General features: G+C 47.0%; 1 protein-coding gene across 11 annotated transcripts; it reads right to left on the minus strand.

Annotated features, from left to right (window-relative positions):
- Positions 1-1,428: 1,428 nt before the first annotated feature.
- LOC121825458 (zinc finger and SCAN domain-containing protein 25-like) lies at positions 1,429-18,095 on the minus strand. Of its 11 annotated transcripts, XR_013047872.1 has the most exons (11): positions 17,938-18,094; positions 17,301-17,362; positions 15,208-15,612; positions 12,019-12,220; positions 11,115-11,475; positions 10,894-10,985; positions 9,704-9,864; positions 7,028-7,254; positions 5,518-5,898; positions 5,264-5,425; positions 1,429-3,018 (listed from the first exon to the last, which is right to left on the minus strand). XR_013047872.1 is itself a non-coding variant. In XM_076561320.1 (7 exons), the coding sequence occupies exons 2-7, from the start codon at positions 15,592-15,594 to the stop codon at positions 2,944-2,946; spliced, it is 1,068 nt and encodes a 355-aa protein (XP_076417435.1). In that variant the 5' UTR covers positions 15,595-15,612; positions 17,938-18,095; the 3' UTR covers positions 1,429-2,943. The 11 variants fall into 11 exon arrangements, 3 of the variants coding, with proteins under 3 accessions (XP_076417435.1, XP_076417436.1, XP_076417437.1); XR_013047869.1 differs by lacking the exons at positions 11,115-11,475; positions 17,301-17,362 and having other exon boundaries at positions 5,264-5,898; positions 17,938-18,095; XR_013047867.1 differs by lacking the exons at positions 5,518-5,898; positions 11,115-11,475; positions 17,301-17,362 and having other exon boundaries at positions 15,175-15,612; positions 17,938-18,095.
- Between the last annotated feature and the right edge of the window lie 265 nt (positions 18,096-18,360).

The following is an 18,360-nucleotide window of genomic DNA, read 5'->3' on the forward strand; positions in this document are numbered from 1 at the left end:
CCTCCACATAAATGAGAACCAACACACATGAAAACACAAAAACTAGCCAGACAGTGGTAGTGCACACCTTTTAGTCCCAGCACTTGGGAGGCAGAGGCTGGTAGATCTCCAGTTCAAGGACTGCCTGGTATACAGTGCTAGTTCCAGGACAGCCAGGACTACACAGAGAAACCTTGTCTCAGAAAACAAACAAAAACCAAACCAAAATACCGTCATTCTGTCACTCACACTCATCAGTTGGTGTGATAACAAGAACTAGAAAGAAGACATTCAGTTTTTCTCCAGGAAGACATTCGGTGTCTAGTGTGAAAGGTAGGGAGACTCACATATTCTTGGAGAGACTAGAACCAGCCACCCCGAGTGGAGGAAAGAGTGCTGACACCACAGATTCAGGGATCCAGTGTAGATACCTTGCACAAAGTCCCAGAGAGCTCACAAGAACACTCAGTGTGTCCTTTCTAAGGGTAGAGATTAAATCCAGTGTCTGTTTCTTATGTGGAAGGTTGGAAGTTTTACCTCCTCTAACCTAATCAGTTGGGAAAATTAGGAGAATAAATTTAAAATTAGTGGTAAAAAGAAAGAAAACTGGACTTAGTGTTTTGCTGGACTTAGTTTCTGTTGTTTTTGAAACAAGGTCTCCCTAGGTAACTTAGGCTGACGCTGTCCTCACAGTCCACCTGGATCAGCTTCCCATGCCCCATGACACCCAACTGCACTTAAGTCTTCTGTAAGATGGGGTGGCCTTAACAGCACTAGAAGGGGTTTCAAGAGGCACTTGAAACACAGAGGGGTGGGTACTGTCTGGGAGATTCCCTGGAGGTCAGTGTGGCTGAATGAGGTTGATAAATTGATACTACAGTGGAAAACAAATGTTTTCTGTAATGCTTGCATTCACTTCTCAGTAAACAAAGCTGGCATATCCAAAGGCCGTATAACTATAATTTCTATTTAGTAATGATTGTGTCTTCTGTGGGTCTAATACAGGAAGAAGCTCATGGTTGGATGCATTGTTTGAACATGTGATCTGCAGCATGTCTGGAGAGATGGGGCTCTATACTAGACTGCAGCTATCCTCAAGACTTGTATTTTGAGATTTGCAGCTTCCTGGCTGCTCTAACAGATTTACATCCTTCTTAGTATTTTCTTTGAATTTTTCTAGTATCATTGAGTATTGTTGTGACTGCTATTTTTGTTCTTCTCCTGTCAGTATTGTGGTAGTTTGAATGAGTGTGGACCCCACAGAATGCTTGGTTCCCAGTTGCTGGACTGTTGGGAAGGATGAAGTATGGTCTTGCTGGAGCAGATATGGCCTTGGTATGGAGGTGGCGTGTCACTGGAGGTGGAATTTGAGGTTTTAAAAGCTCACACCAGGCCATCTCTGTCTCTTTGCCTGCTGCCTATGGATCAGGATGTAACCCTCAGCTTCTCCAGCACCATGTCTGTCTGCATGCTGTCATGCTCCCCATCGAGATGATAATGAACTAAGTCTTTGAAACATAAGCAAGCCCCCAGTTAAATTCTTTCCTTTAAGTGAGTTGCCTGGGAGGTGGTGGCTCATACCTTTGATCCCAGCCCTTTAGAGGCAGAGGCAGGTGAATCTCTGAGTTAAAGGCCAGCCTGATCTACAGAGTGAGTTCATGGGTAGTTCTTTATAGAGCCAGCTTCCATCTGTCCTTCCCAATCATGGATGCTTTCCTTACCTGACTTCGGTTTTCTGCATCTCACCTGTTGACTATGTAAAGACACCCCTTGGTGGACTCTCACACCCAGGCAGGCAAGACCCTCCCTGTACTACTGGATCTCATTTGAAGTTGCCATAATTTTCTCTTCCAGTATAATATGTAGACACCTCCATGTGCTCCATGCAGTGATTTTAGACTAAACGACTCAGAAGGGAATGGAAGGGTGTAAACTAAAGTGGAAGAACCAGTGAAGCTTCTGATACCAGATAAGACTGAAACACTTTAGCCTTTGGTGCCCAATCCATTGACCAGTCAGCCATTTTTATTTTATGTTCACTATTGTAGGACAGGGAGGAGCTCATGATGGATTCCAAAAGGAAAACACGATCTCTGCTTTTCATAAACACCACGTAGAAATAAGGCAAACCTAGTGGGAAAAACCTCACCCCATTTAGTTATATTATTAGATATATTTTTTAACTAGTCTTAAGTCCACTAGTGTTTTGCCTGTATGTATGTCTGTATGAGGGTGTCAGGTCCCTGAGAACAGGAGTTACAGACAGTTGTGAGCTGCCACGTGGGTGCTGGGAATTGAACCTAGGTCCTCTGGAAGAGTAGTCAGTGCTCTTAATTGCTGAGCCATGTCTCTAGCCCGCCACCCATTTTAATTAAATTTAAAAAGCTTGAAAATTAAATAAACTGTAAATAAATTTCTAAGCAATGTACCAAACCAAAGTGAACATCACCAAACTCTGAGAAGTCAATTGGAGACCTGAACAGATTCAAACAAGGAGTGACTATGATCAGACATGCTGTGTCTCAGTTTTATGGATGCATAGGAAGACATCACATATTTATGGAAAGATGATTTCTATTTGTAATATTATAAACAACATTTGATACAGATTTATTACCAGAATCACCACAGTACCTCCCATTTCATTAAAATATGATTGATAAGATAGCAGACAAATGCTTAGTACAATCAGAATGCAGAAAGCAAGCTGGAGCTCAATGGGGATGGCCCCTACAATCAGAAAAATCTCAGTTCTATATTGACTTAATGATTTCCTGTAAATCACACAATACATGATACTCAGCACAGACACTGAGCATGCTCAATGAATTCCTGAACACCTAATCCTCAAGGGCAATTAAGCTGATTAATTCAAAGGCAAATTAGATTCTCTGGTGTTGGGTGGCACAGCTTCCTTGAAGAACAGCAGAAATCTTGCTGGAAACTCAAGCTCCATTTGTGATTTCACCTTGACACACCTTTCAGGATGATGGGTTCTTCTGGTTGAAAAATGGTTCGCTTGCTTAACTTCAAGGGAATCTGTGGTAGTTGAAAAAGCACATTGAGATGGAATGAATGAGCCAGCAACCACAGCAAAGCAGAACAAATCCATTCAGGACAGTGGTATTTTATATACATAAAACACTTTAGGCTTCATATGTCTTGAATTCTTTATACATACATCTTCATTAGGACTGGGTAGTCCAAACACCCAGGTCTACTGTTCATGCAATAAAGTCATTTTGGAGTAATTGTTGTATATAGAACCTGAGGGGGAAGAATATGCCGACCCATGTTCTTTATTGATTTGAATTTAAGTGAAAAGGCTGAGTTTTAAAATTCTGGATCACATTTTAAGTATGTGAAAGACTGTTTTTGATAGGTAGTATAAAGGTAAATTCACATTTGTTGACACGTAGAAGGTAATCCTGAACACATGTCAGACAGTGCAGCTCTGTGGGCACAACTCAACTTCTCAGGCCAGTTGTGCCTGTCCAGTTTAATGGCAGGCAAGAACTTGTGATTTTTCCTAAGATCTCCTCTTAGCCCCGGAGGGTAGTGTGAATGGGGAACTTCTGAATCATTCCGTGTTTCCACCAACCATTTTACCTCAGTCTCTTCCTCCTTATGGGAGAAGAGAAGCTGCCAACATCTGGTCTCTGTAGATGGTGGGGAAACAGGTTATCAAGGAAACTGAAGACTGTCAGCTTATAGAAAGCTTTCAAGATTAAAGTCTTTGTCCATCTTTCTGAAGCACTGTGTAGACAGGACAGCTACATAGTTATCCTGGGTGACAAATGAGGGGATAACGACCTCTCTAAGACCACGAAGAAAGGACAGCTGATGAGAGGAGCTGTGTAGCTACACACAGGACTAGAAATCAGCCTTGTCATTCATTGCTTTATTTGGAAGTAAAGACAATTGACCTTTAAGTTTGGGGAGGGGGCAACATGTCAACTTCTCTAAGTGTATTGTTTGTGTTTTAACAACATGCATCTATTCTCTCCAGAGATACACTCACAGAAAGATAGGCATATATGCCCTTGTATGCTTACAGGAGCAAATTCAAAATATAAAATTAGGTTAAATGTATATTTAAGAACTCCAGAACAGTTGTAAAATACTCCTTAAAATATAACTAAGATATTCGCAGACTCCCCAGCAAAGCAGTCTTGGTAGAGTAAGTAAACGAAAATAAGGTGAAATTCAGATATAATTCTTCAGTGCAGAGAACAAAATTGGGTGCATTGCCTTTGTGATGAAAAGAGGCTGCAGACATCACGGGAGCAGAGGAGTAGGTGGGCCATGGCCAGACAGCTCGTTTGAATGGCTTAGTCACCTACTTCAACTTGAAAAAGACAGACTTCAGAGAACAAAAAAGTCTTCGTGTAGCACAGTTATGAAAATGTGAGATCAAATGGTCAGGGTTGTCCTGAAGGGTTGAAATTCTTTGTGTTCTATAGTAGTGTCTGAAATCAGTGTGCACTGCACCCTTTTTGAGACAGGGTTTCTCTGTGTAGATTTTAAGCTTGTCGTGGAACTCGCTCTCTGGACCAGGCTGGCCTTGAACTCACAGAGACCCGCCTGCCTCTGCCTCCAGAGTGCTGGCATTAAAGGCGTGCGCCACCACTCCCTAGCCAATATGGATCTCTTAAAGCAATGCTCTGGGTAAATCATTTCCAGGTATCTGAGGTGATTAGGCACAGTGAGTTTTTAAAGTTACAAAGTTAAAAGCAGAGCTAGGGGCCTGGCGGTGGGGCGCACGCCTTTAATCCCAGCACTTAGGAGGCAGAGCCAGGCGGATCTCAGTGAGTTAGAGGCCAGCCTGGTCTCCAAAGCGAGTTCCAGGAAAGGCGCAAAGCTACACAGAGAAACCCTGTCTCGAAAAAATGAAAAAAAAAAAAAAAGGCAGAGCTAGTGCCGGGAAGCCCTCCATTCACAAACCACAGCAAGGTGATCATACGAGCTCTGAGCGTGTACAACAGTTTCCCCATCTCCAGTCAGTCACACAATTTAAACCTGGACTTGATCTCAAAGACACTATACTTAATCATGTCATGCTGATCTGCATGAACTCTAAATAATTTCTCTGTTTCTGTTTTATTCAGACACAGACTTGCAGCTCAGAATGGAAGGTCCTTAAGCTTACAGGTCAAATCCTGTGTTCCATACACGGAAGCATAAGATGAATGACCAATTTCCCCTTTCTTTAGGTGAAACTCTAAATTAAAAAACAAGGACATTCCAACTAAATACGATTTATAGAGAGAGTTTCCTGCCTCACCTGTGTTTCCTCACAAGGCTGGAGGGTGAAGTTCTGCAGGACTCTGACGACAGCGAGTTTCATCTGATGAGGGCAAACCTCATGCCAAGGCAGTTCCTGGGTCCATTTTCGAAGGGCAGGTATACATAAGGATTGATGCTGCCCTTGTTCTCCTTGCTGAACCTGGAGACAGAGTGGGGATGCAAACGAGGCTATGGAACATAAAGAGCCAAGAGCTCCATGTTTGGAGTTCTCACACCCATCAACCAGCTTACATTTGTGGACTTGCAACTGAACCCTTGCTGTGGATGTCTCACCATAAGAATTTTAGGTCAGGGGCTGGAGAGATGGCTCAGCAGATAAGAGCACTGGCTTCTTCTCCAGAGAGCCTGGATTTGATGACCAGTACAAGTACCTGAGAGCCTCTGGTGGCCTTTTCTGGCATCAGGTACATGTGGCGCAGATACATGCAGGAAAACATCCACACACTTAAAAAATGAATCAAAATAAAAACATTGTAAGCTAACGGTCTTTCCACGTCCCTTAAAATAGGGGAGCCTCTGGTGTTGAACTGAGCTGAGCTAAATGCTTATAGAGAGGAAATATATCTTCTTTCAATGCCAAAATTCTGTCCGGGATGGGTATATGTTCCCATTCTGAAAGATAAGTCAGAATTAGAGTGAAAAGTATGCTACTGCCTCAACCTTTAAGAAGGCAGTTTCTAATCAAACAGACAATGGGAAAAGTTCTTAAAAATAATGGTAAATTTAGGAACCAGCACAGAACACATGAAAATATAATCCTATGTAAATTTATATATCACTTATATCAACTACTACCTAGTCACCAAATAAGACATATGTGTATATGACAAGATGTGGTATATAGGTTAGTGTACCAGGCTTTCTTTGGGCTGCCAACCAGCTCCCAAATCATAACACAAAGACTTATTAGTTATGAATGTTCAGCCTTATGCTTGTCCCACTAGCTCTTATAATTAATTTAACTTGTTGCTCCTCATCTACGTTTTGCCTTGAGGCTTTTTATCTTTCTTTCATTCTGTATGTCCTACTTTTCCTGCTTCTTCCATGACTGCCTGGCTGGCTGGATCCGAGCATCTGCCTCTCCTTCTCTCTTCTTTCCTTCTCCCTCCCGAGCCGAGATTCCTCCTCCTACTTATTCTCTCTGCCCACCAGCCCACCTATCCTTCTACTGCCTAGATATTGACCATTCAGCTTTTTATTAGACCAATCAGGTGCCTTAGGCAGGTAAAGCAACACATCTTTGCATCGTTAAACAAATGCAGCATGAACAAATGTAACACATCTTTATATAGTTAAAATAATATTCCACAACAGGTTAGTGTTTAATTAGTGATTCAAAATACAACTAAAATATACTAGATTTTGCAAAACCTTTACATGCCTACAATAAATCCTTGAGGATATATTTCAGTATTAATGGAGTTTAACATTTTGGGACCCTGAATTGCCATGAATACTTTTTTTTCCTGGCCTGCTTTTGTAGCATCAAGAACTATCACTTTGTGGGGCCAGAGAGATGGCTCAGTGGTTAAGAGCACTGGCTGAATTTCCAGAGGTCATGAGTTCAATTCCCAGCAACCACATGGTGGCTCACAACCGTTCATAATGAGATCTGGTGCCCTCTTCTGGCCTGCAAGCATGCATGTAGGCAGAATACTGTATACATAATAAATAAATAAATCTTAAAAAAATAATTATTAGCCTGGTTCCTAGTGGGGACTTCTCTCTGAGGTCTCTGTACCTTTCAGGGCAGAACTCCTCAGGCTCTGGCTAGTACTCAGGATCCCAATGGAGAGGATAGGTTGGTACCACAACTACAGTCCCTTTGGGAATGAATGCTCCATTGATTTCCACATCTTTCTTTGAGATCCTTTCTAGCCTATTAGCAGCCAGATACAATCTGAGAGTTTCATTCACTACCATGTCCAGGTACTCCATGTCCATCAGGGCATCATAGGTGACAGGTGCCTGGGAAGAAGAAACAGATGTTTCCAGATGAGATTTGGACTCCAATTTCAATTCAGTTTCTAGTGCTATTGCATGTCAGAGGCTCCAAAGGCTAACCTCGACTAGTAGATCTTAGCCTTAATAAATCATTCTGCACCTATGATGACCTTTGTCCTGATGATGGCCCATTAGGGTGTGAAATATACATTTTAGCACAGAAGCCATTTGGGACACTCCCCTGTCCAGATCCCTTCCTCATCATTACTGTAGTGCTCTGATTTCTTTCCCACGTGAGCACATATGACCAATATGACAGTTACACTCAGACAAAGTGTCCCGGTGTCACGGTCTCATCTGCATAGACCAGTCTACACCAAGGAAATCACACCATTGCAAGGAACAACACCCACACTTGGTCCATATCAGGCCTTTTAGACTGTTCTGGTTTTGCATGAGTGTGTGTGTGTGTGTGTGTGTGTGTGTGTGTGTGTGTGTGTGTGTGCATGTTAATGGGATGTGGACAACTGCTGTGCATTGACCTGTATGTGGAAGCCAGAGTCCAACCTTCCTCTGGGAGTCCACTTTATATATGTTTTTGAAACAGGTTTTCAGTAGCCTGACACTCACCAGGCAGGATGGGTTGGCTGGCCAGTGAGCTCCCGGGGAAGAGAGGCTCACACTGTCTCTGTCTCCTCAGTGCTCCAATTACACCTTTTCCCCACATGGGTTCTGGGATTCAAACTCAGGTCCTCACAAACCAAGCATTGTATGACTGAGCTGTGTCCCCAGCTTCTCAGACTAGGCAACTCCTGCTTGCTAATTCCCTGGAGGGTGGCAGGTGTAATAAGTTGGAAAGAAAGTCACAATGGAGACTTCTGGAACTACCCACACTAGAAACTGCCTCTGTGTGTGAAGAAGAGTCAAAGCAACAGGAAAACAAGAAACAAAACACAGTCTATGTCAAGGAGAGAGGAAGAGCTTCAGAAACAATGAGGAAGTAATAAGAAATGAAAACGCATGGTGGGAAAATGGATGATTCATAGAAAAGAAACCAAACTGAAGATGCCTCTGGATGCCGTTCCCCAGGTCCAGGGGAAGGGGAACGCAAAGCCCCTCCCAAAAAAACCAAGAGGCTCTGGTGAAAGGGGCAGGGAGTCCTCCCTCCAGGACACCCCCACAGCCTCCACAGACTTCAAACCAATGAGGAGTGTGGTGAGACAGGGGCTGATTCCTGCAACCGTGAAGAGGAATCCCACTGTTACTCTGAATGATTCAGAATGGAGAAGCCAGTTGACATCTTTATACAGAACCTTGCATTGGAAACTGAATTCCTGCAACCGTGAAGAGGAATCCCGCTCTCATTCTGGATGATTCAGAATGGAGAAGCCAGTTAACATCTTTATACAGAACCTTGCATTGGAAACTGAACTGCTCAGGGAGGCCGAGAATAGGGACCGATCACAGGACAGGGAGGGTGAACTTAATGCTCCACAACCCTAGGGCAAGAGATTACCTGAGCGACAATTAGGGAAAGAGGCAGGATTAGATGCTTAGGAACTTAAAAGTACACGTGGCAGGAGGCTGAGGAAATAAAGTGCTCAGAGAATCGCCACCATCGATTGTCCTGACCAGGTCTCCATTAGCCACCCAGGAGGGTTGGACTTGGAGACTCCCTGAGGGATCTGTCCAGCACATTGCCTGCAATGCCAGCTCTGGTCAGCAGAGGGCACTGACACCCAAGTTACAAGAGCGATGCTAAGTGCGCTCAAGGCTTCAGACAGGAAGTAGTCTGATACACTATCAATGCCACTATAAACCATAGGAAAAGCTGGGCGGCGGTGGCACAGGCCTTTAATCCCAGCAGAGGCAGGCAGATCTCTGTGAGTTCAAGGCCAGCCTGGTCTTCAGAGAGAGATCCAAGACAGGCACCAAAACTACATAGAGAAACCCTGTCTTGAAAAACAAAAACAAAAACAAAAACAAAAAAAAAAAAAAAGGAAAGACTCCCCTAATTCACACACTCACACCCACACACATATAAATGCCATGCTATAGTACTGGACAGTAGAGCCATTGACAGTAGTGTCAGGTCAGCCTGCTGCAACCAGTGAAGGCCAGCCTAGCACCGTAGGTAGCATAGACAGCACCTGAGGACATCAGCAGAGATAACTGTCCAGACACCTGAGGGACTGGTGCTTACCCTTATGTGTCACACAGGTTTTCTGGTGTCTCTTACTTGTATAACTGTTATGATAGATACAGACACACCAGAGCCAGCGCTGTATTAAAGATCATGTATTTCTAAAGATTGCATTCATCTCCCATGTCCCTCCCTTTCTTTCTCTTTTAGACTCTTGCTGGTGGAAGAACCATTGCATGGCTCTCTGTAAAATTTCTCATTGCAAGTGATGAGACATGTTCTTGTGAATCCTTTACCTCTGCCCTCCCTCTCTGGGTACCACCCACTCACCTTGTTGGGCAGAACTCTGTCAATCTCATCCTGAAGTTTCTTCTGCACAGCAGGGTGAGTAGCCAGTTGATACATCACGAAGGAAATGGACGTGCTTGTGGCTTCATAGCCAGCAAAAATGAAAACAACTGATTGGGCTGTGATCTCCATATCAGACAGAGCTAAAAGGAAACGAACATCTCAGATAAGGAAGATCAAAGCAGAACATCATAGTTGAGATGAAAAGAAATTCAAACGGTGCTCCCGTTGTCTGGGAACGAACAGAGAAAGGCAGTCCAGAGTCCCCGGGACTGAATTCCACGCTGGTGCCCACCTGCAGCCTATCTGTCCTGCTAGACCAGACTCACCAGCACAAATGTGGACGAGCTGGGAGAACTGCCATCTCCCAACAGCTTTAGTGCAGGGGCCGACATGCTCACACCCTGCTACTGTGGCTCTGCTTGCCCCACCACCTCAGCACCCAGATGCCACCTGCTCCCCTCTTCAAGCTTCAGCCTGGAAGCCTGTGTGTCCCCTCAGGCCCCACCTGAAGGCTATGTTCTTCTAAAGAACTGTTCAGTAGGTAAAGCCTGACGATCCACATAAAGGCAGAAGCAGAGAAACAACCACACAAAGCTGTCCTCTGATGTCCACACATGGGCTGGGACGAACACCCCCATATCCATCTTATACACACGCACACGATGATGATACATAATAAATTTTAACTTTTGAAGAGTAAAGTCATGTTAAATAAACAAAATGGAGTACGGTGCTTAGGAATAAGGATCAGCTGCTAGAGTGCTTGCCTAGCATGTCTAAAGCCCTGGGCTCCGTCCTCAGCATCACACAAACCAGGCGTGGTGCTGCAGGCCCAGAATCCCCACACTCAGGGTATGGAAACACAGGATCAGGAGCGTAAAGACATCCTCTGCTACTTTTTTATGTGTGTGAGAGGCAGAGACATATGTGCAGTCCTCAGGGAGGACAGAAGAGAGCCTCCGAGTGGAACCACAGGAGGCTGCGATCCACCTGACATGAACGCTGGAAGCCTACCTTGTGTGCTCTGGAAGAGCAGGAAACACTGTCAACTGCTGGGCCATCCCTCTGGCCCCATCAGCTACATACTGAGTTTGAGGGTAGCCTGGGCTACATAAGACCGTCTCAAAAAATAAATCAACAAAATCTCCAAAACAGGTAAATTAGCTCACCTGGGATGTTGCTGCAAGGAACCCAGCAGCAAGCTCTTGGTCTCTGGTGCTCACAGAGGGAAGACCTGGACCCGCATGAAGAATGGGCAGTGCTGAGCAGAACACACAGAAGGATCAGGGCTGTCGTCTGCCAATTCAAAAGCACCCCACCCCAACACACACAATCTCAGAACCACAGATCACAAAGAATTACTTCAGGGCCAGGCAGTGGTGGTGCACACCTTTAATCCCAGCACTTGGGAGGTAGAGGGAGGCAGCTCTCTCTGAGTCCGAGGCCAGCCTGCTCTACATAGTGAGTTCCAGGACAGCCAGGGCTACAGAGAGACACATTATCTGAAAAAACCAAAAAGGAAAGCAAAGAGGGAAAAAAAAAAAATCAGGACCACAATGACCCACAGGCAGGAGTCTGGGTGTCCCCTTCCCTGTTCTGGCTGAGAGGACTGCCCCAGCCCTGTCCCCTCAGACTTAGTGATACTCTCCAGAGTCACTCATGAGGACAGCTCTCTGAGACTCAGTAATAACAAAGTCTCACGTGGGTGTGGTTCATCTTTCCCCTTATCATCAGTGTAGCTGCTAGTGGTTCTGGAAGGGAAATGAGAAGGGAGAAAAAAATGATAACAGAACTTGATTCTAGATGTGCCCTATAAAACCAGTCCAGGTGCAAAGAACCATTCCATCTGCTTCCTCCCGGGGCAGACAGCATGGCCGGGAAAATCAGAATTACACCTTACCAGCACCTACTTAGCCCAGTGCTGAGTTTCTCTTTCTCTCTCTCTTTCTCTCTCTCTTTCTCTCTTTCTTTCTCTCTCTCTCTCTCTCTCTCTCTCTCTCTCTCTCTCTCTCTCTTTCTTTCTTTCTTTCTTTCTTTCTTCCTTTCCTCCCTCCCTCCCTCCCTCTCTCTCTCTCTTTTTTTGGTTTTTCCAGACAGGGTTTCTCTGTGCAGCCCTGGCTGTCCTGGGACTTGCTCTGTAGCCCAGGCTGACCTCGAACTCACAGAGATCCACCTGCCTCTGCCTCCAGAGTGCTGGCATTAAAGGTGTAAGCCACCCCGCCTGGCACCAGTGCTGAGTTTCTGAAGAGACTGGGGGTGGACGGGACCTCCCTTGCTCATCACCTGCGTCTTACCTTGCTCCTGGAAGGCCTGTGTCCCGTCTCCAGGGCCCTGGCTCAGCTGTTCTGTAGTGCTTGGGCCTAAGCTTTGAACTCCGTCCCCCTGAAGTATCCCCCACTCAGGTTTGACTTCTACGGGCCCCAAGTGGATGCCTGATTGCCAAGATCCTCCGCCAAGGGCTGTGACCAGCTGCTCTCCCTGGGCGTGGCATGGAACCTAAGGAGAAGAATGCCCACACCAATTAGAAGACCTGCTGGAAGCTGTTAAAGAGAGGGCTGAATTAAAACAGAAAGGAAGCAAGGCTGGGGGTGTGACTCAGCTGGTAGCGTGCTTGCCCGCATGCAAGAAGCCCCGAAGTCCTGGGTTCCATCCCCAGCACCACATAAACCCAGTATGGTGGTCAAGCCTGCAACCCCAGCACTCAGTAGAGGGAGGAAGGTCTCTCTCTCTCTCTCTCTGGGTTCAAAGCCAGCCTGGTCTAATTAGTGAATTACAGGTCAACCAGGGTTACACAGTAGACCCTGCTTTTTTTTTTTTTTTTTTTCTAAAAAAACCAAAAAGGTAGAAAGATGAGAGGGAAAGGAGAGAAGGAGGGAGGGAAGGAAGGAAGGAAGGAAGGAAGGGAGGGAGGGAGGGAGGGAGGGAGGGAGGGAGGGAGGGAGGGAGGAAGACAGGGGAGGTATAAGACAAAGAAGGTAGGAGGATGAGGAAAGAGAGCTGCTGACCGCTTCCACATGAAGAAAGCTAAACTCTCCCAAAATGAAGTAGCAAATGAGAAAGCTGCTCTACAAAAAGTGGAACACTCAGCGACATTTTCATGGAAACGAGGCCCTGGCTCCTCCCTTTCCTCTCTCTCTTAGTTTTTAATACTGATCATCAACTTGACAGGTTCTGGAGTCACCTGTGAGACGAACCTCTAGGCATACCTGTGAGGACATGTGTCTAGATTTGTTACCTGAGGGGTCACCTGTGAGACCTCTAGGCATACCTGTGAGGACATGTGTCTAGATTTGTTACCTGAGGGGTCACCTGTGAGACGAACATCTAGACATACCTGTGAGGACATGTGTCTAGATTTGTTACCTGAGGGGTCACCTGTGAGGCGAACCTCTAGGCATACCTGTGAGGACATGTGTCTAGATCTGGTTACCTGAGGGGTCACCTGTGAGACGAACCTCTAGGCATACCTGTGAGGACATGTGTCTAGATTTGTTACCTGAGGGGTCACCTGTGAGACCTCTAGGCATACCTGTGAGGACATGTGTCTAGATCTGGTTAACTGGGGTGGGAAGCCCCGCCTGAACCCAGGTGGCACTATCCCATGGCTGACGTCCCACAAAGAGTCAAAGGAGAAAGTGGGGGCTGGAGAGCTCGGCACCTGAGAGCCCACACTGCTCGCGCAGAGACCTCAGCTTGGTTTCTAGTGCTCACACCAGCAGCTCACAACCACCTGCAGCTCCAGTCCAGGGGATTCACTGTCTTCTGTGGGTACCTGAATACATGTGCACGCGCTAACACAGAGACTCAATAAAAAGAAGCAAATGTTTCCATCTTTGAAACAAAAAGGAGAAAGTGAGCTGAGCACCAGCATTCACACTGCTTCCTGAAGGTGGATGTATGTGCAGTTGTCTCACGCTCTTGCCACCACACTTTCCCAACAAACTGTGAGCCAAAATGTGAGCACTTCTCTATTAACTCCTGGCCTTACGGTATTTATTTAAGGAGAGATGGCACCTAAGAGCACTGATTGCTCTTCCAGAGGACCCTGGCTCAATTTGCAGAACCCACAAGGCAGCTACTAACTAGCTCTAACTCTAGTTTTAGGGGATCTGGATTCCAGAGGCACTGCATGCACATGCTGCAGATATACTTGCAGGCAAAACACCCACACATATAAAATAAAATAATTTTTTTTTTTATTTTTTGAGATAGGGTTTCTCTGTAGCTTTGGAACCTGTTTTGGAACTCGCTCTGTAGACCAGGCTGGGATTAAAGGCATGTGCCACCACTGCCCAGCTTATAAAATAAAAAATGTAAAGATATTTAAAATGTCTTTTTTTTTTTTTGGCATAGGTATGTGTGGTATCTGTGCATGTGTGTGGATGCATGTGCATGCATATGTAGAGGACAATGGGTGACCTCAGTGTCTTCCTTTATCACTCTGGGCCTTATGTGATTAGGCCAAGCCTGTCACCTGATTTCTTGCTTGCTGATTTCACCGTCCACCGAGCCAGCTCACTCAGAGGATGCCGACTCCATCTCCTGAGTGGATTACAGGTGGACCATCATGCCTACCCAGCATTTGTGTGGGAGCTGGAAACCCAACTCCAGTCCTCATCCTTTCATAGCAGATGCTTCATCCACTGAACCCCTAAAACTGTCTTGCGATACACCTCACTCCGCTCCTCCTAAAACTCCTTTCTGTAACAAAGTGAAGCCCAACTCTGGTCAGCCTGAGCGGAGATTCCTAAAGGTGAGTAAGGAATCCCAGGGTGACAGAGTAGGCTTGTGCCTGAATCCCAGTTGCCACCGGCAGGAGGACAGGCATTAGCCTCTTCCCCAAGAGCATGCAGAGCTCACAGTGGACCCGGAAAATAATCAAAACTGCTTTCGTTGGATTTGAGGCTCACCAGGGGGTCCCTGATGCCCATATCGAGAGGCAATGTGCCCTCCTGCCCATGGATATCTTCCCTAGAGATAGCTCTTAAAAAAAGTCTTCTACACGTGTATATGATATGTGTGTGCGCGCGTGTGCGCGCGCTCGCGCTCCTATGTGTGAGTACGGACATGTGTGGAGATCAGAGCCTACCTTCCAGTGCTGGTTCTCACCTTATACCAGGGACTCCTGCTGATCACTGCTGAGGATGCCTGGCTACCTGGACCTGCAAACTTACGGGGCTCTCTTTTCTCTGCCTGCCACCTCACCACTGGGATTACACATGCACACGGCCTATGTGGCTTTTCCATGGGTCCTGGAGATCCGAACCTGGATTCTCAGGCTTGCGTGGAGCGCTTCACCCATGAGCCATCTCTTCACCCCGACTCTTCTTGCTAAAATTGCAGCCACTCTCCAGAAAGGCCCTTGGGGGCTGGGGGATTATGGAGCAGGCTCTAGGTCTCATCCACTCCCAACACTTCCTTAAGCTCTCCGTTTTGATTCCCACACCAACCGTGCAAGGCCTGGACACCCTCTTCTCACCCACCGCCTTGGCCTCAGGTGTGCTCTCCATCAGGTCCTCCACCATGGCCACCAGAGCCTTGCCGCTGTCTGGGCTGTGATCTCGGATCCAGGTGTAGAACTCTCGGGGCAGGATGGTGAGGAACTGCTCCAGCACCAGCAGCTCCAGGATCTGCTCCTTGGTGTGCAGCTCAGGCCTCAGCCACCGCCGACAGAGCTCCTGGAGCTCCCTGAGAGCTTCCTGGGAACCAGCAGCTTCTTGGTAGCGAAACTGCCGAAACCTCAGCCGGAATGCCTCGGGACTTGAGTCCTCCCCTCCCCGGCCCCATGGCAGCTCCTTCTCCAGTTTCACCACTGGAGCACCCATCTGCTGCTGAGGATCTTCTGCCATCTCCAGACGCTCTTTCAGCATCTTCAAGCTCCAGCAAGACTGAGGATGACAACAGAGAGGGCCCTTCTGAGAGCGGAAGACATACAAGTCAGCCCATCCAGTTCTGTGTCTACACTAGTGACTATCCTCAGGAAGCTGACAGATACCCTCGAATCCTACCAGCTGACCTGGGGCTTAGGTTAGTCCGGGTGGAGACAATGATGCAGACAAACTTTGAGGTCAAAACTAACCGATGGATGCACTAGCGGCTTGACTGTGACAGTGTACTCAGTCTAAAGACAATGCCACACGGGCCACTGCCCCTGCTCTTGACTGCCCAGGTAACTAGAGGTAAAGTCTGCTGCTGAAGACACAAGACATTTTGGTTGCAGGGCCCAGAGAAATCAAGCTGGAACTGACCTGAAATTTCCTCCCTATTATCTAGTTTTCACAGTGCTGGAATGTGCTATACAGTCCACTGGAGGAGAAAAGTCATCATCGCTGGTATTACCCAGTAGTGAAGCTTGCCTATAATAAAAGTCTATAATAAAGAATGACCTGCCAGACAAGATGTCCACTGGTGTTATAGTGATGAAGGTCATGGAGGTAACCAACTCCTTTCTGACTGGATTTGTGGCTTGCTCCACAGGAGGGAATTCATGCCTGGTGCTGTAAACCTGGTTAAAAACCCACAGCCAGGGAGGTTATGGGCCTAAGGGAGAACCCACCACTGTGGTTTTGCTGAAACAGACGTGGGACCAACCACCTTCTAAATACTTATGCTTACACCCATAGATCAGAGCTGCTCTCAGGCTTGGTTAGGGAAGCCTTCTGCGTACAGTTAATGCAGAGACTTACAACTGGTCAAAGGGCGGAGACTAAGTGACTGCTGAGTGTTCGTCCCTAAACGCAACATCTGCGTCAACACCTCTACACAGCCAAGGCTCAGGGGACATAGCGGAAAAGAGACAGAAAGAACGTAAGAGCCGGAAGATGGCCAGGAGTCCCGTGAAGTGCTGTCTTCCGGACATGACACAGCCAGGACACTCATACACTTACTGCAGCTGTGGTCACCTGCACAAGACCTGCACAGGACCAAGCCAGTAAAAGCAGTCAGCGTTCCAGCAAAAGGTGAGGACGTGAAAATGGGACTGAGGTGTTTGGGTGTTCCTGGGAGGAGCGGGAGAGGGGAGTTAGGGTAGACATAGTCAAGATACTGTTGTTCGCATGTCCAAAAATGTCAAGAGCATAGGTAAAAGCTGAGACACAGAGAATACGCAAGCAGCATATATAGCTGTCTGCCTCCCAAAACATGGAAGGTTTAAAAAGAAGAAAGATGGGAGTGGAGAGGCAGCTCGGTGATTAAGAGCACCTGCTGCTCTTGCAAAGGACCCAGGTTCAGTTCCCAGCACACACACTGTGGCTCACAATCATCTGTAACTCCAGTTCTAGAAGATCTGTGTATCTTTTGGACACTGTGCGCACCGGGCACTCACGCATCAACAAATGTGCAGGGGAAAAAAAACCACACCCATACACATAAAATAAAATATATTTGAACGAAGAAAGAAAGAACAAGTAGGTGTGGCGGCACGCATCTTTAATCTCAGCATTGGGATGAAGAGGCAGGCATATCTCTGTGAGTTTGAAACCACCCTCCTCTACATAGTGAGTTCCAGGACAGTCGAAGCTACACAGTGAGAACCTGTCTCGAAAAAAGAAAGATGAGCAGCCGTGGCGATAGTTACCTGTAATCCTGGTACCTGGTTTAGGCTGGAGTAGTGAGTTCCAGGTCAATCTGGCGACATAGCTGGAAGAAAAAGAGAGAAGAAAGGAGTGAAGGAGGAAGGGAGGGGGAGAGGGAATAACAGGCTGGAAAGCGAACATTACACACCAGGAAAAAAAAAAAAAAAGGCTGCAAAGCACACCATAAAATGAGTCTTGTTTACTTCCAGGCGGGCAGGCTGGAGAAACAGGGCCCTAGCCCCAGGCACTAAGGCGCTCAGATTGTTAGCCAACTGCTAAAGATTCTACTGGATGTTTGCGTGTTTCTCAGGCCGCCCCTTAAACCGACTCCTCATTTTTCTGTCTACATTACTCGTCCCTGCTGCATCGAGCTTTCTCAAAAGTCCGCGCTACTGCCTAGCGCGGTCCGCCGGTGCCCTGGGGGCAAGAGGCCCTCGTGGATCTTTCCACGCAGGTCTCTGGCAGACAGAAGGTGCCGCGTGGCTGTTCTTCCAAGGACGGTCCTGCATCTGCGTCTGAAACGCTCAGCGGCGCTTTTCCGAGTCGCGGAGTCAAGGTCTCCCCGGGAATCCTGGACACCCCGTGTCAGCTCCCCCCACCCTCCCTGCCTGGCCCGGCCGCGACCCGCGTGGATCTTACCTGGGACCACGGCTGTGCGTGGAGATGCGACCTCCGGGCCGCAGCTGCCCTGCCCAGCTGCAAACAGCTCCGTCCCCACCCGCCCGGACTGGGCCACGGCCTTGACTGACTGCAGGCTCAATACCTTCCCAGACCTGAGCCGACCGGAAGTGGGGGGCAGATGCTGTCAGGCAGGCGCCCTATTGAATGTGCCTATGACCCTTTCCTCTCTAGGACGCTGGGAGGTCTCAGAAAGAGGTATATCTCTATGGTCAGTCATGGCCCGTGCAGGCTCCCAATCTTTCTCCTGGCTCTACTGCCCCTCCGTATATTTTTCATTTTTTTTTTAAATGAAACTGTACAAAAAAGGAGCTTCTCTGCCCTAGGCTAAGAGATGCATTAGTCTATGGGTATAAACATAAATATTTTATCATTTTAAATGTA

The sequence above is a fragment of the Peromyscus maniculatus genome, chromosome 23 (genome assembly GCF_049852395.1).
Source record: "Peromyscus maniculatus bairdii isolate BWxNUB_F1_BW_parent chromosome 23, HU_Pman_BW_mat_3.1, whole genome shotgun sequence".
Classification (NCBI taxonomy): Eukaryota; Metazoa; Chordata; class Mammalia; order Rodentia; family Cricetidae; genus Peromyscus; species Peromyscus maniculatus.

Excerpts from the sequence above, each read along its gene's own strand:
- LOC121825458 (XM_076561320.1), bottom strand. The coding sequence starts at position 15,594 with ATGCTGAAAGAGCGTCTGGAGATGGCAGAAGATCCTCAGCAGCAGATG. Across the intron at positions 7,255-9,703 it reads ACAGAGTTCTGCCCAACAAG|GCACCTGTCACCTATGATGC; the intron begins GTGAGTGGGTGG and ends TCTTCTTCCCAG. Across the intron at positions 5,426-7,206 it reads ACATGGAGTACCTGGACATG|GTTCAGCAAGGAGAACAAGG; the intron begins GTAGTGAATGAA and ends CTCTGTCTCCAG.